The following is a 17,121-nucleotide window of genomic DNA, read 5'->3' on the forward strand; positions in this document are numbered from 1 at the left end:
AGACCACTGGGCTACGAATTTGGATTCTCTCATCTAAATAAATATGCACTGCGTTTATATATTCAACCAGTACAGTGGGAACCGATTAGTAATGGCATGTCTGCATCTAACAGGAATGCGCTTTCTTGCCAGGTTTCAGTGATGCTGCAATATCCAAGGAGACTCTTCTCAGGATGAAATCAGAACAGTACCTTGGTTCCCAGCAAACAAATAATACCACAGGCATCTGGGGGTTGGTGATGATTTGTTTTCTTTCTAGCCTAGAATATTTCTGAGTCTCTAAATGTTTGGAACTGCAGAGAAGCCAGACATTCACTTGACAAGCTTCACACGCGTGCTGCAGAGAGCTTTCCAGAGTATCCCAGCACTCCCAGAACATTAAGGCAGGAAATGTTTGCTGAACATTTGAGGAAACTGTGATTTACAAAGTAAGTTCCAGACCAGCCAGGGAGACATAGAGTTTGCACCAAACACGGACCCAGAGACTGGAGAGATGTCTCAGTGTTTAAGAACTCCCACTGTTCCTGAAGAGGACCAAAGTTTAATTCCAAGAGCCCATATGGGGTGACTTACAACCTCCTATAACTCCAGATCTAAGGAATCTAATGGATATTCGTGTGCACAAGCATGCACGCACACGCACACACACACACACACACACACACACACACACTTAAATTAAATAAATCTTTAAAACAAAACAAATAACAATAATAACAAGAAAAAGTAGGAGGAATGGTTTATCCTTTCATGTAGCTCATTCTGCCATTTAATTCATGTCTATTAAAGTGTTGTAAGAGAAGGTTCCAAAGCAGAGATTACCAGCATTTTGCTGTGGGGTGGTAGAACACTGTTGTCAATTCACTATGCGGGGCTATTAAGAGGATCAAGCAGAAGAATGACCACAAGAAAGGTTTCTTTCTATCAACTATTAAAAAGCCACCCTGCCAGTGTCAGTCTCACCGTGCCAACTGCTCTGAGGGCTTGCAGGATGTAGGTATTCTTTGGACAGCTTTTATATTAGGGGCCAGGCAGTGTGCTGAGATGCTGGAGAAGTGAGAATGTATGACCTTGGGATTTCATTCATTTTAGAAAGGTATAATATAGCACCATGACTCAGGCAATTTAAAGATCCAGCTGAAGTGTCTACACACCCTTCGAACAGTGAGTCATAAGCTGTCTTCTACGGTGTTTAGCGCATGCTCATCCTGCCCCTTCTTCGAGGTCTCCCCAGAAAATGCACCACTTCCATAGGCCACCGGCTGAACTCTCAGCTCTGACGCTATGCTGTCTGAGGTAGAGTCAATCACACTGAAGCCCTCATTTGTGGAGTCTGCTTCTGAACTGACTTGTGATGTTGCTCTCCTTACCTTGTGATTCTGACCAATGGTGATACCTCTGGACCTGGGGTGGGTGAGGGAAAATGAGAAGTTGGGGGTTGGGAATGCAGAGTGCAAGATCACTGAAGACCGAGGCTTGGGGATAAATTTTAAGAAACCTGAATGTTTATGTCAGTTCAAGAAAAGTTGCCCATCTCATTTTGACCATTGTTAACTATCAAGGCTCTCTGTTCCTGTGCATATTTTTATAGTCATTACATTCTTAGTATCATAAGTGATGAGCTCCATCTAAGGGGGAGTTGTCTAAAGAGAGACAGGGCATGTAATATTTATGGGGAAGCAACCCAGATGACAGCTGCAGTCTGGGACATTATTAGATCAATAGCGGAACTCGGCACACAAGGATTGATCTTTATCAGGCCTTGGCACCCAATTGAACAGGAGAAGCTTCAAGCATCAGTGTCAAAGTGTTGACACACAATACAGAAGGCCTGAGAAGGCAGGGCTTTTGCCTTTGTTCCAGCCGTCTCTTTGTCCATTCTCAACCTCTGTGGTCAGTCAGACTTTCTAAGGCCAGGGAGCCCCAGGCATTTATCTGCTCAATGTCTGAAAGCCTTGCGCCCTAAGCCCATTCCCTCTTGTTCTGTTTGTCCAGGACTCCAGGCAGCAGCCATGACTGTCTGGCTACAGCCACTGCGGGCTCTCTCACTCATCCTGGCAGAGACCTCAGGCTTCTCGCTGTGGTGGAAATGTGGCTATCCCAGATCACTCTTCCTCTTCCTGGGGAAGAACGACTCAATGCAACCCCTGCTCCTCTGCACATCCAACTCCTTTCACGTGTTCTGGTTTCTGCAAGGCATGCTAGGCCTTGGCAGGTGTTTCTGGATAGTGTCTGCCCCTGAAAGGTCCCTTAGACGGCCCCTGCTACTGTTGGGAAAGTGGAGGGAACACTACTACTTTAAAACAGGCCAGCTTTGTGTGATCACAGCCAGTGAACAATGACAGGCTCCTATGATCTCCCTAGAAAACTGGGGGGAGGGGGTCAGCTAAAGTCTTCATAATTGACCAAATGTGAGAGTCTGGGGTGTGCCTGATGTCACTAGAAGGATGTGGGATCTGGGGAGAGAGGTTGAGTAAAGGGCTTCCTACATAAGTATGGAGACCTGCATTTCATCCCCAGCACCCAGGTCAAAATCTGAGCACAGTGGCTCACACTAGTGATACCAGCACTGGGGAAACCAAGATAGGAGGCTACCTGAGGCCCATTGGTCAGCCAGTCTCGACTAAACACAGTAAGACCCAAGTCCCAGGGAGAGACTCTCAAAGAAAACAAGATGATGTCTCCTTATGAGCTATATCCCAGGTAGATATTGATCATCCAAAATCATATGCACCTGCATCTGAACACATGTTCATCCACACGCAAACACATATATACACACAGAAATAAAAGTTCTTTTTAAATGACTTCGCACGCATCAGCACAAAGATCTCCATGAGCACAGAGCTTATAAGGCAGAAGTGAGAAGGTGGGGATGGAGAATAAAAAAAAATCTACTTAAGTTAAAAACAACAACAACCTATTTTCTGGGAAAAAATTACCTTCCTCCGCACGTCCCCCAGAATCACTTAACTGCACCCCCAGCTGACAGATATTAAGAAACCACTTATGACTGGGAATGTGGAACAGACCTGGAACACTTGACTAGAATGCTGGAGCCCAGCACGGCAAAAAAGCAAGAAACTTCTGCCCAGGGTTCAATCTCTCTTCTCTCTCTCTCTCTCTCTCTCTCTCTCTCTCTCTCTCTCATCCCCCCCTCTCGTGCACACCCCCCCACACACACAAACACAAGGGAGGGAGGGGGAGAGAGAGAGACTAAGATCAAAAGCACTGTGCAAGACAGACACTGGATACAAAGATCCAAGTTTTTTCTTATACCAGGCTCTCAAAGTCTAGGTGGAGAGAAACGTTCAAGTATAAATAGATTGTAACAGTGTGTTATATACCTGTGAAGGGTCAGGGCTACCTACATCTGAGCCTCAACTGCCTGAGGATGCCTACCCTCTTAACTACACATTGCAAACACTCCTCTGAGTCAAACACTGACACCATCTATGATGTATTTCTTTGGAAACTGAAAAAAATATAATAACAATCTTGTGAATGTGGTAAATACATCACTAGGCTGATGACTATTTTCACTTGCTTATTTAGATACATTATTCTCCTTTTGACTGGTTTGGAATGCCTTGCTACAAAGAAAGGATGCTCACTGCAGTGTGGGAAGAGCCATTCTCTTGGCAGATAGGAAGGGGGGATGGGTTCATCCCTAGTCTCCCTCGCTGCTTTAGAACCCAAATTCTCTTTGCAGACTGGTACCTGGATTGCCCCTTGGCTAACAAGTGATTACAGTGTGAGGACTCACCACAACCTCAACGATCTTTCAGGGCTTTGAACTTTAACCTGCATTTCAGGGGTTCTGAGAAGCATGCCCATGGGTGTCCTCGGGGAGTCTGAAGACTCTGGACGTTCTTCATACACTTTTGCATAAACTGGTAAGTATGCTTTCCTTCCAGATGGCAAACTGTCATTTTCATTGTTTTTTTTTTTTTACGGAAACAGTAAACAAACATCACCACCATTTCATCATTTTCAGCAGTGCCCTGAGGTTTCCAGAGAAGCAAATGTGCCTTTCCAAAGATAGGGCAGTTTCAGTAGGGCGTGCAGCAGAGACTGCAGTGAACAGTAGCAGGATTCCCTTTCCTTTACCAACCCTCCTTGGGCCCAGTACAGCATGCAGATTTTTCGTCTTCAGCTCAGGATCTGCCCCTGCTGAGTCAGCAGCCCTTGGCACACACCTGCTGGGGTGGAGTAAGAACTTTGCTGGAGCTAGAGGTTTCTGCTCTATCATGCTGCTTCAGACACTGGCTGACTTTGAGTCCTGAACTGACTGTCATTACAGCAAGAGGAAAATTGCTAACCTTTTTTGGGGGGAAGGGCGGGGATTGTGGGCTTCTAGAGACATCGTGAACCTCTGGGGCGTCTGTGGAGTAGCATTGCAATTGCATAGCTCAAATAGATCCTTGGGCTATCCTCCCAAACATCTGACTACAGAGAGACAAATCGCTTGCATGAGCCGAGCTTCAAATGTTGAAGGTTTAAATGCCTGGATTGTTTGCGGACCAAACAATTTGGGCTGAGTTCTGTTGTTAACACCGGGTGTGAGTTAGTGGGGTAAGCACATGTACATGTACTCTCCTAGACAATTGGAAGGCAAGGTCAGGAAGCACCTGGCTTCAGTTCAGGGAGAGAGAAGGACATAGGACATCACAGACTGTGGCTGCCAGGTGACTCAGGAAACACCAGCATCACCTTGTTGTTGCTGCTATTGCTTTTTGTCTCCAACTCTCTATCAGACTGTGCTCCGTGAGAGACTTGGTTACTCCTGAAGGTGCTGCAGGAATATGGGTCCCAAATAGACCTGAATGTGTGGTGAAGCTATCATGGCAGAAGGAAAAGGCATGGGCAGGAGTCAGCAGCCTTCAGTAGCTGGGCGATTGACCAGTCACTGCCTTCCTGCATTGTTCTTTCTTTCTTATGGTAAAAGAGAGGTATGAGAATGTTGGGTTGGATAACCCTTTCCAGTACGAGAGTGTTCCTCAGCCGTTAATTCTCTTATATATTCATTCTAGCTGCTTCTTATCAAGCTGGTTTGTGATACCTTGGACTTATTTGAAGGACCAGATCATCATAGGCTCCCACCACCCCCAGGAGCTACGAGGGATGAGGTTTAGCTCCCAGACTCACCAGCAGGAATATGGACATCTCTTGCTGTAACGACAGCAGTAAAATTGCCATTCCCGATCCAGCACGGACTCAAAGTATCGGCTCTGGAATCCGGCCACCAGTCCATTGTTGGAACAAGTCTGGTACCTGAAGAGAAGAGAACATCAGGGGAATGATAGATGCAGACCCCTTCCTCAGACCCTCCTGACACAGTGACACACTCTCTCCCTGATTCACATCTTTACAAGTTGTTCTGTTTGATGCAAAGGACAGATATGTAGAGTAGAAACCACATGCTCATCATTAAAGCTCAAATGACTCAGCAACTTTCAGTGGAAGGAAGTTTAGGAGACTTGGCACCTGACGACTCTCCATAAATATACAGTTAGATGAACAGATATTTATGAATTTTACAAATCAGGATGCTATAAGCCGTTTTACTTGAATTTAAACTAGAAAGCTGACACAGAATGAAGATGAATTGTTGAGCTCCAAATAAACATTTCACTGTCTCCCAGCACAACACACAAAATATAGATAGATACAGTGACTCTCCAGGGGAACCTAATGGGAAGTCTAGGATCATAGTTAGCATTCTCCCTGTATATCCAGAAATCTTTCTACTGCCTTATAAGTGGGTCTCTGAACTCCCCCCTCTAGAACCTACAGAGGTGCCAGAGACATAAAAAAAAATCCCCACAGAAAATCCGCAGACCGAGTTCAAACTGTCTCCAAGGGACACTTTCCTGCCCTATCAGTCCTGTTTCCTCCATTACAGTTAGCCCTCCACTCTGGTCCTTCGCTAGCGGGAAGTTTTACCTTCTTCTGCCTATAGGGCTGGTCTTGGTACCAACCCCTCTCATCTTTAAGGCATCTCCCTTAGTGAAGAATAGTAAGGTTTCTTCCCTTTCAGTCCATCTCCAGCACCTCTTTCCATCCTTTCCCCTAATCACATACTTTCTGCTGGGATGATGTTACCTTTTCCTCCTGGCTGTGGAGCTTCCTCGCCTTATGCAGGGAAGCTTTTGTAGTTTTTGGTAAATTTCCACATGCTGTTTTTTGTTATTCTAACTGATTACCAGAAAAAGAGTAGGAGTTGGTTTAGCGCACAGTTCCGAGGGTGGGGAAGTCCTAGAGCCTAGTGCTGGCATGTGGTGAAGACCTACTTACTGCATCGGAACATGGTGAAGGGCATCACAGGTCACGACAGAGAAATGTGCCAGTTTGGGTCTTTCTTTCCCTGCTTATGAAGCAACTAATTCCATCATGGGGTCCTTACCTGTTTCCTATTACCTTTCAAAGGACATATGTCCAAATGTCATCTACACATGAATTCAAGAATCAAGCTTACAATATATGAACTTTAGTGAATATACTCAAATCATAGTACAAGCCCCTCCAAATCAGGTATTCAGCTACTTCCATGTCCTTCAGTTTTCTAGGCACCTGGACCATCAATCTATCCCTTCTCATGTGAAACAGGAGACAGTGGCCGATGGTACATAGTACAAAGGCTGGTAGATTAACCTTATTTTCCAAACAAAACTAAGTTTCTAGAAGATATGAAAAGGGGGTAATGAGTTCCCTATGCTGACTACTGAGGGAGACCTTGATGAACTGTAATACTGAGGCATCTAAGTGACATGTTCTTTTTCATCTCTGGAAATTAACTCATACATCTGTCCTTTTCATTCATTTATCATTTATGTGTACATTTATGCACGTGCATATTCAAACATACACTTTTATCCATTCAACCATCCAACAATTTATTACTGCTCTGTTTTAACCAGTGTACACTGTGATAAGAAAGAAATTGATAGGTAGGTGGGATGTTTGCTCAACCATGTTTCTCAGGAATGGCAAGAAGTTCAGGGTAGAGAACTCAGCTCTATGAGATCAATAATGAAACCCAATATGTAAATTGAGACAGATGGCTTTTGATTATCTAGCCCTTTATACCTCAAGACTGTAGTCACTATGGCCTTCTATGTGTGCCATGGATTACTGTTGTCGTAGTGTGATAGAAAAGCAATATTGTGTGTCTTCTAGGTGGCTCTAGCCATCTCAAATTCTTTCTTTCTTTCTTTTTTTTTGTTTTGGTTTTTCGAGACAGGGTTTCTCTGTAGTTTTTGGAGCCTGTCCTGGAACTAGCTCTGTAGACCAGGCTGGTCTCGAACTCACAGAGATCCGCCTGCCTCTGCCTCCCGAGTGCTGGGATTAAAGGCGTGCGCCACCACCGCCTGGCTCATCTCAATTTCTTATCAGTATAGGTATATGGGTATGAGGAAACCAATTTAAGCTCTAAGAGTCATGGTCAAACCCTAAGGTCTTCAAAGAGAGAAGACAGAACACCCTGGAACTCTATGTGATTTCCTGTTTTGCCATCATTAAGCAACCACCTTCCTCCATAACAGAACCTTTTACTCCCCATCTGAGATGTGGTTTTATCCACCACCGTGTTTTGTGTACTCAGATCCCTACAAGGAAGGGTTCCCACAGTGGTGGGCTCCCTTAAGTAAAATGAGTGTAGGGAGATAAGCTGACCTGCCTCATGGAGACCCATTTCCATAGGCAATTCAAGTTTCACAAATTTGTCCCGTCTCTCTGCTGACAGCCAGCCCATGACCTTGTAAGAAGCGTGCCACCTCAGATAAAGCTTCCATGTGAAGAGCAATTGCACCCTACATGCTTCTAGCCCCCAGAACTTTTGGAGAAAGGTAGCCAAACAATGGTGCTTCTCCCCAACTTCAGTTAGATGGTCTTCATAGTTTGGGAGTGCGGATCTGTTGTGAGTTTGATGGTGTGGAATTGTTCCTTCCAGAACTGGGCCTTGGTCAGGGTATGTACTCACAGTGTGAAGATGGACATGACAGAGCGAACCATAGGCTCTGCTTCTGGACTGCTGCTCCACTGTTAGCTGAGCCACGCAGATCAGACGTCAAGCCATCCAATGACCTAGATTTTCCCTCGGTAAAATGGGCATAATCGTAGCATATATTTGTACTTCTCTGAAAACCAAATAAGACAATGCACAGGAAATTCCGAGCATGCTGGGGTTTGAATGCTTTGTAAATCACTTAGTGTTCTGCTTTGGTATAGTCTACACAGTGAGTTGGAGTCTACTTTGTGAGAGCTGCTCCCTTGTAGAGTGTTCACGAAGCATCACACACATTCTCTGAGTTGTTGTGCCCCTAGGATGGAGCTCACTGAGATTGGATGCCTTGGCCACTCTATACAGTCCTTTGGGAAAAGGTCATTTAATTTTTATTTTGTATCCCTCGTAATGACTGAGGTTTGTCCAGTAAATGTTTGACCAGCTATATCCTGATATCAGGGGCAGACTTAACTCCTGAGGGGTTACCATTTGAGTCTTTGAAAGGCTCTGAAACTCCCTCTAAGTAGTTTCTATGGAAATTGGAGCAATGGTTCATTTGTCTGTTTCTATCTTCTGTTTCAGGAACAGCCTTGTTGGGGGATGAAGGTGCAAAATGGGTATCATTTTATGTAATTCATACACTACTTATACTCTCAGTCACCTTTCCAATCGCTTCTTATAAAACAAAGCTTATGTCAACACTGGGCACAGCTGCAGAACTGCAGGCCCAGGGACAAGGCAGGTGAGAAGAGGTGAAGGCAACTGACAAGGCTGAGAGAGGGAGCTGGAAGGTTCTGTATTGTTCAACATATTCCACCTCAAGCAAGAAAAAGAAACAGCAGTACAATGGCATGGCGAGACTCTGGTGCCCTTCTCTGTGCAGACTTTTTGCTTTTGAATGGTCTGCAGAATACAGCATCAGCTCCGAGGCTCAGCTTTCCTGCTGAGTTGTGACATTGACCCCAAGTCCTCAGCAGACTCCAAGGAAATGCTCCCCTGGCACACGTGGGTCTGCTATCCTACTTCAGAGACCATCCTCTCATTCTTTTTCAGGATCCCTTTGAGAATCAATTTCAGCTTCAAAACCAAGAGCAGTATCAGTTGTGCTCTTCCTGAGACTGAAAGTTTTCTGGAAGGGAAGCCATGAGGCTATTACTCTTTCTGTAACAGCGACGTTTACAGACGTGTTTGTAGGAAAATGGCCTTTCTGGAAATGATTTATCTCAAAACCATCGCCTTAGTAGCAAAGACGGAATATTTTCCCTTATGTCTGCAATGGTAAAACAGAAATTATGGAATCTCCAGGTGGGGAGTCTCTTTCCCACTTAACCCGAACATGCTCTATTGTATTGAACGTCATTTCCGTCACAGTGAGGACTCAGTGAAGTGCACCTGAATGGGTGTGGTCAAGCTAGTAACTAAATAGAAAAGGATCTATAGCTTGAGCTTGTTTTATACCAGCACTTTCAGGCATGCTCCTTCCAAGGACATACAAAACAAGCCAACACAGCCGTTCTTGTCCTTCTGCTTCTGTCGGTACCTCAGCCGGACTTTCTGTTATTATCCAGTCTGGGATGGTCGAGAAGAAGAACAGAAGTCAGAAGTGGGAGGTAGGAGGTGGGAGGACATCTTTTCTTTGCTGCTTTGTAAGTTCTCTCTGGAATTTTTGTTTCTCCTTTGGTCTCTGCTAGCCCTGTTCAAAAGCGTAGAAAGCCCAGTATCTCAGTGCATTGGAAATGGGATTAATTTAGATATAGGAGGAGATATAGGATATATGTTGGTCAGTGCTGCTCAAAATACTTTTAAATTGGATAGTCCGGTCATGTCTGTCTTGCCCCACTTCATCAATACGCATGTATTTTATGGGCTGTTAACATTCTCCAGCCCCATGGTCCGGATGGACTAAGAGCAGTAGACACCCTGCATTGTAGGGACCCGGTGATACCGCCTTCTCACTTTCCCAAATCTCTTTCCATTCCTCAAAGTGGATAATTATAACACAGAACCAAGTTTTAAATTTTAATTTTGTTTTTCCTGGAATAGTTCTTTGGTTATCACTTGCTGTTTAAAACACAGTCCACAGAACTTTAGAGCGTCCATTAAATCTTTCAAAAAGTGTTCATTAAGAGTCTACTCTGTGCGCAGTCTGCTCTCCTTCTTAAAGCACTGGTGTTGACGGGCAGATGCTCTGATGGCGGAGACAGTGCAAACAAGAAGCAGAGAAATAGGAAACTGGACAGGGGTGGCAAGGTCATGACATGGTAAAGTTATGATAAGGTAATGGGTACGGATAAAAACCTAGGAGGCTGGAGAGATGGCTTGGTGATTAAGAGCACTGACTGTTCTTCCAGACGACCTGGGTTCAATTCCCAGCACCTACATGACGACTTATTACTATCTGTAACTCCATACATGCCTGTGAAACACCAATCAATGCACATAAAAAAATAAAAATAAAATAAAATATTAAAAAACTTAGATGGAGGATAAAGCTGCTTAATACTAAAAACTTTGGCTTTATGGATTTTCTTAACCTATAATCGTTGGGGCCTCCTTGGGAAATCGTTAGAGCTGAACCCCCTCAAGGAGACATGCACAGCCTCAGAGAGAGCATACCAGAGAGTAAGGCAGTTCCAGCCTCCGTTCCCTAGTCAGTGCCACACTTGTGATTCAGATGTATGTTTTCTTTCCTTGTGATATATTGAGGCAACCATCACACGTTTCATTTAAAATCGTCTTCATCCAACTGCCTCCCAGTGTAGCAATGCTTTTTGAAGGCAAATACCATACCCCTCATCATCAATGATGGGGCTGTGGTCTTTGTAAATAATGCCCAGCTGTATATAGTCTGCTCTTCCTGCTGTTCCTGGATATGAGTTCTGCTTCCTGACTCTATGTTTAAGGCCTGCTAGACTGTCTACTGGGTATGAAGCCGAAATAACCTGTCAGATGGAATGATCCATTATAGAAAAGCAGTCAGAAGAGATTACAAAGGGCCTCTGAAGAGATCCACGTTATTTCATGAGATGTCCTTATATCCTGAAAGTTTCTGTGCAAGAACAGCAAATGGAATTAGCTGTGGGGGTTCATGATCGTCAGTTATTAGAATACTTCTTAACCTGTTAGTCGAATGCCCCCTCAATAGCTATTACACTGTGATGAATAGTCAAGATGCTTAAAGCTGCGCATTTACTATTCCTAGAGTCTAACTGAATTATACACTTCAAAAGCCACGTGTCCTGCCACCCCTGCTTTGTAGCTTACCAACTGTGTGTGATTTGTCTCAGTGAGTCTCAGTTTCCACTGAGTGTTCCCAATACTGTTGTGGAGACCAAACAAGACTGGACTGTGAGTAATTCAAGGACACGGATTTATGCTACTAATCTTCATATTCTCACAGTCCAGCAAAGTTTATAATAACAACCACTAAATGGGCAAACAAATGCCCAAACGGTAAAGGCTGTAAGCTCCAACACCACGCAAATTAGGGCATGGGTCATCCAACTTTTGCTTAGTGTGATGACGTCATTGGCTTTTCAGTTGCTTGACTCTGAGCTTTCATTTCTAATTGGTGGTGTCAGGAGATGGTTCTACATTCTCTTCACACCCCTTCTAGTCTTGGGATTCTTGGATACTGTTACATTCTGTTTTACTTTGAATTTCCCATCAAACAAGTCAAGCCTGAATTCTTAGTTTTTAGCTTTTCACTTTGAAATAAGCTTAGGTTTAAAGATAAGATTCACATCTGTCCTTCACCAAGCTTCTCCAGAGTAACCTCACATAACTCGAGCATGTTTCTAAATACTGAGAAATAATATTAACAGAACTCTAAACTCTAGAAATTATGATGATTTCATCAGTTTTCCCATTAATGTCATTTTATTGACCTAAGAGTCAAGCCACGATATTATGGAACACTTAGTCCTTATGCCTTTGAAACAAAGAGTTTACTATGAAATGTTTTAGTTTACTGAAACAAAATTATAGGAGAATATAAATGTAATAATGAGTCATCTTGTGAAAAGAGTGCATGTCAACCATGCTCTATACATGCTTTAGAGATTCTTGGGAACCTTAAAAGACCACCCTGCATGTTAGTGGATACAGAAAGCCAAAACAAAATGCTGGATGCTGCCTTTTAAATTTGGAAATACCAGAAATCAAAGACATAAGCAAAATGGTTTACTTCAGAGAAAATCTTCATTGAGGGTGGTGGAGGTACTGTCTGGGATTCAGGCTGTCTCAAGCACCAACTAGAATGATTTGATCTTTCAGTGTGTATTAATTGGGGGCCTGCTATGTGATAGCATTATTCTAGGTACTGGGAACACAGAAGGGAAAAGATAAAATTTCTAAGTTGAAGGTGTAAGTCACAAGCAATGCCACACCAGTTTGGAATTATGATTAATAGGGTGGTATTTATTTAAAGGGGAAAACACTTACAGATCACTGTCCCAGGCAACAGCCCTCTATACAACCAGGAAGGGAGTCTAGTCACCGGTGGAGCAGGAAGTGAAGAGAGAGGGAGGAGAGGGAAGTGGCCTCTTTTTTAAAGGGAGAGAGACCACGCCCCCTTTTTTAAAGGGAGAGAGACCACGCCCCAATGGGCTGGTATCTCAGCAGTTATAGGCTGGAAGAGTGGGAGGACCTCCCGCAACACTGTTTCCAAAACTTATATTTAATGAGGGAAAGAAATAATAAGGAAATACAGATCTAGCAGTAAGTATATTCAGGAAACAGAACATACTGAGGGTGTAGAGGATGAAGGACATTGGTTTAATGGAAGTGAGTGCTATGCATTTGAACACATGAGCACCATGAGCTGGAATGATTGCTCGGCTCTGCGCAGCATAGCACACTGCAGATTGTGAAAACCAAAGTTCCTGACTTACACCGATGCTGACATAGCCCTGTGGAATAGTTGTCTCTCCTTCTCCTTTCACTTATGTCGATTGTCATTGATTAATTAATTTGAAAATTCAGCTCTAATCAAACAGATGCTTTAAAAATGTCCCTGCAGATTCTCTGAAGCACAGGGAGCAGAAATGACACACTATAATACAACACTCTTCCTCCACATACAGACTTCACATAAACCTGGAATAAGTGCCCAGAATAAGTTTTGTCAAATTCCATAGCCACTAAATTGCTATTGACTGCCCTTACACAGGATGTTAAAGCTCTAGATGTTTGTTTTCAATGCAGATTAGTTTTGAATTCCCTTCTTCTTCTCCTAGAAGCATCATCATGCCTTTTACTTCTCCTCTCACCCTTGCAGAAGGAGTTGAATACCTAAGGGACAATATGGCTGTGGGGTGTGGAGAATCCTAGCTCAGAGGACCTTACACCCTTGGACAACTCGAGTTCACTACAGCTTCCAGTTTCATCTCGCTCCACATGAGACTTCGCCATCCTATACTATACACCATCCAAAGTCAAAGGAACCCCTTGAGAACACCCTGATACCCCCACCTCCAGGTAAACATAGTCATGGAGGACGAGGTAAGGCCGCCTGGAAATTTCACTGGTAGAAACAGACACCCTGTTTTGGAATGCCCTATTCGAAGCAGAGGCTTTCCGCATAGACACCATAAGTAGCAGCACTCAGCTCTGAGAGCAGCGCCCTGTAAAGATGGCTTCCCATGAGCAAGTTCTCTTCAGCAGATCCTGTGTCTTGTCGAGTTTGTGTTTATCCCTCTTAAAATAAACCTGAAAGCTAATTTACTTACACAAGACAGCCAAACTGCAGAAAACTCACTGACAACGCCTCCCCAGCACAGAGGAACAGCCTGCAGCCAGCAGGGGGTGGGGGTGGGGGGCGACACGTAATTGCTCCCCAGCCTGTGAGCAATTTCTTTCCTTCCAAATTTTTCACTGAGACTGGAGTCTGATCATAAAGTCACGATCGTCTAGGAGAAAGTGCCTGGGGCGTAATTGGTACCATTTCTGGGGCATCTGGAACATGTGGTGGAGAAACTGTTTTGCACGGTCCTGACTTTCTAGCCCTGTGATTGGTGGAGATGGGGAGAAGACAACGGAGCGTGGAAGGAGAAAAGCGGAGAGCTTAGAGTCCAAACATCAAAAACGCATGGGAAGGGGAGGGGAGAGACACTGTCAACTTCACACTGGTCCCCCATAGACAAAACCAAACAAACAAACAAAATCAGTTCTTTTGTTTGTTTTTGCCTCTCTTCAAATAGTTTGTGAGGTCATGGTAAAGCAATCGCAAATGGCCACGTTTCAAACTAGACAGCATTTAGCTTCTCTCCTTAGCTGGGTGAACACTGAGATGAAGGGAATGCAAGCACAAGCCAAACACACTCAGAAGTGAGCAGCTGCTTGGTGGAACCTGTCTGCGGGTTCATCCTCGGAAGGAGGCAGCAGAGAGATACCTGAGGGGCTAAAGTCACACTGCTTTTTGTCCTTAGCACCAGAACCAAACCCCAGCCCTGCCTTAGAGCAGGCCTCTCCTGTTTTGGGTTGAGCAATATCCACTAAGCACTGTTCTTCTGTGCTCTAACAACCGAGTTAGAAAGAGGATCCATTTACATGATGGTCCCCTGGGGTGGGTGACTTGGACAGACATTTGCAACTAGGTCATTTCCACCCTTGAAGCCAAGCAATGAGCCAGGCTGCTAAGAGACACTGGTATCTGTCCTCAAGAAAAGCTTGGTCTCTGAGGCATTTCTGTGTCTGAAGGAATTTTGGATCATTAAATCTGTTTGTCAGAGACAGAGAGACTACGTGGGGATGGCCTAACAAAGCCTGTCCAGGTGGCCTTGGTCTGTACCTGCTCCTGTAATTGCTGGCAGGTCCTCTCCTCAGGAGCTGAAAACAAACTGACACCTTCCTCACCAGGGCTGGGCCTCTGCTGGGGTCTTGGAGATCCTACCTTCTCCCAGGATGACAAACCAGCTTGCCTGTGCTTCTGGGCCCCAGGCTCTGCTGACAAGAATCCACCTGAGGTGGAGGCAGCAGACTCAGGATATGTTCTTTAAAGCCGAGACTTCCTGGATCCAAGGCTTGTCTTTCTAGCTGAGGTAAACCACCTTATCTCTCGACCAGAGTTTGGATACCCACAGCATGATTTATAGGCTCATTTTAAGCATTAAATGAGATAATTGTGTTAAGTTTGGTATGATGAGTGGTTGAAGCTCTCAATAAATGAGACTTTTTACAGACGCCCCCTTCTGTCCAGCTGCTCCACTAACCTGAGCCATTTTCGTCAGGAAGGGTGGTGGGATTGTCACTACGAAGGTTTTACATTGACCCCTTCCAGTCCTCCACTCCACCAGTGTCTTGCAGGAGCCCTGCTCACAGTTGTCTTGCTGGGCAGACAGCATATATGGCAGCCTTCGGACTACCTCTTCCCTCAGCCTGACTCTCTCCGGGTCAGACTCCACCCTCTCCCCAAGCCCTAAAGTTAGGGCTGTATTCAGACAGCTGTGAGTGACTGGTCTAGCCAACACTGGCTGTTGAGACCAGTTTCTCATCAAATACCAGGGCTGGGACTGTCACATGAGAAGCACAAGCTGGGACCAATTCTCTTCCATCGATTAGGACCTAATCCTCCTTGATTAGGCTAAAGGGCAGACGGCAGGAGAGCACCTCTAAAAAACCATTGGATTTTTGATCCTACTGCACGTACTGGCTTTGGGGGAGCCTAGGCAGTTTGGATGCTCACCTTACTAGACCTGGATGGAGGTGGGTGGTCCTTGGACTTCCCACACGTCAGGGAACCCTGATTGCTCTTCAAGCTGATGACGGAGGGGGACTTGATCGGGGGAGGGGGATGGAAATGGGAGGCGGTGGCGGGGAGGAGGCAGAAATCTTTAATAAATAAATAAATTAATTAAAATAAAAAAATATTTGGAAAACTGTATCCTGGCAATAGAGGTCACTTTAAATTGTGAGAGGAGGGGAGAGAATAGGAGGAGAAGGCTAGAGACACACAAAGAAATCTTAGTACTAAAACTTCACAGCTCTCTTTCCACAAAGCAGCAGAGAGCTGTTTGACTTTATTCCCCTCTGCTTCTATGTCTCAGACCCTTCTGCCCAATCACTTGCTCTGAATCAATATTTAAGACTCTTATGTGCTGAGGAACCAGCTGTTTTTTTTTTTTCTTTACTCTTCTGGAGTAAATGTTTTTGGAAAACAATAAACCATTGCCAAACGGAAACACCATTCCAATGTCACAGCAACGCTCACTTACTATAAGTTCCTTAAGAAACTTCAATTTTTTTCGGTTCGATAAATATTCTACAGACACACGCCTGACCCACAGGCCACACTAAGCCCAGGGATGGCCTTTGAAGGAGTATAACCACAGAGGAGTCCATCTTCCATGGACATATCCCGCTCTGGTTTTTCACCCCACAATGTCATCTACGTTGTACCAGCCCTGCCCACGAGAGCATGCAACAGTAAGTTCAGGCTATGCCCAGGCATAGAGCAATGCTAACCCTCGAGGACCAAATTTCTCCCTGGAGGACAAGCACTAACGCCCTATCCCAAGTGCACTGGCTGCTCCTTACCATTCCATGCCAGCTCTGTTGATCTCCTCCCACCAGCATTCCGTGGGCTCCCCAAGGCTTTGGGGTGTGGGCATGCAGGCATAGTTCCATTGTCGGTCAGAGCCTTCCTTCTTGCTGAAGATGCTCCTCACAGCTACCACCACTTGGCCGTGGGGGCACTGGTAGCTGAAGCCTTGCCGGTTCAGATTCACCCAGCCATCATCACTATAGTCGTGGTACTGCTGGTATGGGTACCCGTAGTCCCCGTACTGGCCCCAGGCTGTGGTTACCAGAGGCAGAAGCACCCACAGAAGAGTGAGGTCCATGCCGCCCGACTTTTGGCAAAAAAAAAAAAAAAGTCACCCTAAGCTGTCGGGGCTGACTTTTATACAGCCGCAGCTGACATGTGGCTTCCAGATGTGTGCGAACTGCATCCAACTGCAGTGTGTCATTGCTCAAGCAAAAGCTTTTCCACGCTGAGAAATTGGCCTCGCTTGCGTCCAGCTCGTTTTAAGGTGGAATTCTAGGAATATGCGAGAAACATGTAAATCAAGAAAACTCCCTGGAGAATCACCTCACAAGAGGATCCAGGCCAGCTGCTC

The 17,121-nt window shown here is 45.0% G+C and overlaps 1 protein-coding gene across 1 annotated transcript in view; it reads right to left on the bottom strand.

Annotated features, from left to right (window-relative positions):
* Window positions 1-16,880, bottom strand: part of Dpt (dermatopontin) — a 28,299-nt gene extending 11,419 nt beyond the window's left edge. The window contains exons 1-2 of the mRNA XM_041662711.1: window positions 16,541-16,880; window positions 5,149-5,274 (exon numbers count right to left, since the gene is read on the bottom strand). Of these exons, the coding sequence (XP_041518645.1) occupies window positions 5,149-5,274; window positions 16,541-16,845 (431 nt within the window). The 5' untranslated portion in view covers window positions 16,846-16,880. The remainder of the gene's footprint in view (window positions 1-5,148; window positions 5,275-16,540) is intronic.
* Between the last annotated feature and the right edge of the window lie 241 nt (window positions 16,881-17,121).

The sequence above is a fragment of the Microtus oregoni genome, unplaced genomic scaffold, assembly GCF_018167655.1.
Source record: "Microtus oregoni isolate MIOR12 unplaced genomic scaffold, Mior012 000013F_ref0000133, whole genome shotgun sequence".
Classification (NCBI taxonomy): domain Eukaryota; kingdom Metazoa; phylum Chordata; class Mammalia; order Rodentia; family Cricetidae; genus Microtus; species Microtus oregoni.